The 1,955-nt window shown below is 40.5% G+C and overlaps 1 protein-coding gene across 1 annotated transcript in view; it reads left to right on the forward strand.

The window, feature by feature from the left end:
* Positions 1-305: 305 nt before the first annotated feature.
* Positions 306-1,955, forward strand: part of SPTY2D1 (SPT2, Suppressor of Ty, domain containing 1 (S. cerevisiae)) — a gene marked incomplete at its 5' end in the record, with an annotated part of 7,068 nt that continues 5,418 nt past the window's right edge. Inside the window, 2 exons of the mRNA XM_009995403.1 lie at positions 306-426; positions 1,831-1,947. Of these exons, the coding sequence (XP_009993705.1) occupies positions 306-426; positions 1,831-1,947 (238 nt within the window). The remainder of the gene's footprint in view (positions 427-1,830; positions 1,948-1,955) is intronic.

A 1,955-nucleotide genomic window follows, 5' to 3' on the forward strand; every position in this document is an offset into this window, starting at 1 on the left:
TAAATGAGTCTTGGAAAAGCCACCTGCTATTGATGTACTGATGCATGATTGGTGATCCAAGCTCATATGCATCAATGTTCACTGTGTCACACTGTTCCTTGGTGGGTTTTCAGAGAACAGATTGAAACCAGGGTGGTTCATGGCCTGGACATGATTTAGGTATTTATGTCCTTTGGAGCCTGTACCAAACTACTGCTAGTCTGGTGAAGGGGTCAAGGGCATCTGTCAGACTATTACACAATTCCTCAATTTTGAAAACTAAAATTTTTATGTTTTGTAACTTTTCTGATGTATTTATTTGTTCTTTGCAGAAAAGGTACAGTTTGGCTGTTGGTCCTCCCAAAAAGGTTCCAAAAGTCAAGGGTGTAGAGTCTGCAGCAGTGCAAGCATTTCTCAGGCGGCAAGAAGAAGAAAAAAGAAAAAAAGGTAATGTTTCCTGTAGGGGACTTTCATTCAGTCTTTGAGACTTTATCACTTTATTCAAGCTATACGTCTGTTTCCAGAATTTATGCACATAGCTGAAGCTGGGGGAAAGCTTGAACTGAGAAAGAACTTGGGATGTTTGCATACTTTCCTAAGAAGTTAAATTTTAATCAGCTACACTTGCATTTACTGTTGGAGATGGAAAAATAGTCAAGGTGAAGAGGGTTGCAAGAAACTATCTGGACTTTTGCTTACTTAACTTTGAAAAGCTTTATCTGTGTGAGAAAACAGTAAAAGTTCCTGTTGTGTCTTATTCTAGTGTATCAATACAGTGTGAAAGTTTAAATGGCAGAGTTTTTCCACTGTAAATTTTCTTTAAATAGTCTGTAGAATAAACTAATGCTACATTGCTTCTGATGTTAATATTTTGTTAAAGGTAACTATATCTGGACTGGATGGCCCAGGGTATTCCCACTCTCCTGGGCCATTTGTGAGCCTGCTTCTTACCCCTGCTGCCAGGTCCAGCTAAAAGCAAGACTGGCATGAATTCTGCATAGGCATGCTTGTACACCCACTCTGTACAGTCACAGCCCTTGACAATAAAATAACATAGGCAGGGGATGTTACCTTTATAGGCACTCATAGCATGAGTAGCCCAGTCCATTTCCTAGGAATTGGTGCTTTTTCTGATTCTGGTATTTAGCCCCCACTCCCTTGGTCTCTCCAATATCTGGCATTCAGACCTCTCATCCTATTCACCAGCTGGTTCAGCCTAAATTTTGTCAGCAGATCACACACTCAGGATGATAGAGAGCATACTTCTGAATAGCTTAAAAGGGTTCTGTAGGAATACAGAACAGACTAGAGATAGGGCATAGGGCTCTACCAGCCACATGTAGCGACCACCCTGTGTATCTGTGGCTAGCTGGTTGTCATTCCCCCACACCCCTCTACACACATGCTCATCCTGTTTTCCAATTCTTATCCCCCCAATATTCTTTGATTTCCTCTGTTTCTTCGTCTTCCCTTAAACATTTGATAGTAAACTCTGTGCAGTCTCAAAATTCTCTTGTTCAGTCTCAGAACTCCTTCCATTACCCAGAGATTCTATCAGTCCTGTGCCTCACACAGTTCTCCTTAGTTTGCATAGCATTCTGGAGAGCTACTTCAGTTGAATAGTGTTTTGCAATAAGCATTTGACTTAATTGTTTGCCTTTGTTTCTTGGAGTAGCTGATTCAGATGGGTTAGCTTGCCCTGTTGGCAGGCATCCTATCACTTTCAGGTCTGTTTTGAACAGCTGTTAGCCAGATATCATTAAACTACTGTCCTAACTGGTTTATCAATTTGGAAGAAATTTAAATAAAAGTAGTGCTTTTGCGTAACTTTCTCCTGGTTTTCTTTTACAGCACTGGAAGAAAGAAGAAAGAAAGAAGAACTCTTGGCTAAACGTATTGAACTGAAACATGACAGAAAGGCAAGAGCTATGGCCTCACGAACAAAGGATAATTTTTATGGCTATAATGGCATTCCT

The sequence above is a fragment of the Chaetura pelagica genome, unplaced genomic scaffold, assembly GCF_000747805.2.
Source record: "Chaetura pelagica isolate M959 unplaced genomic scaffold, ChaPel_1.0 scaffold94, whole genome shotgun sequence".
Lineage (NCBI taxonomy): Eukaryota > Metazoa > Chordata > Aves > Apodiformes > Apodidae > Chaetura > Chaetura pelagica.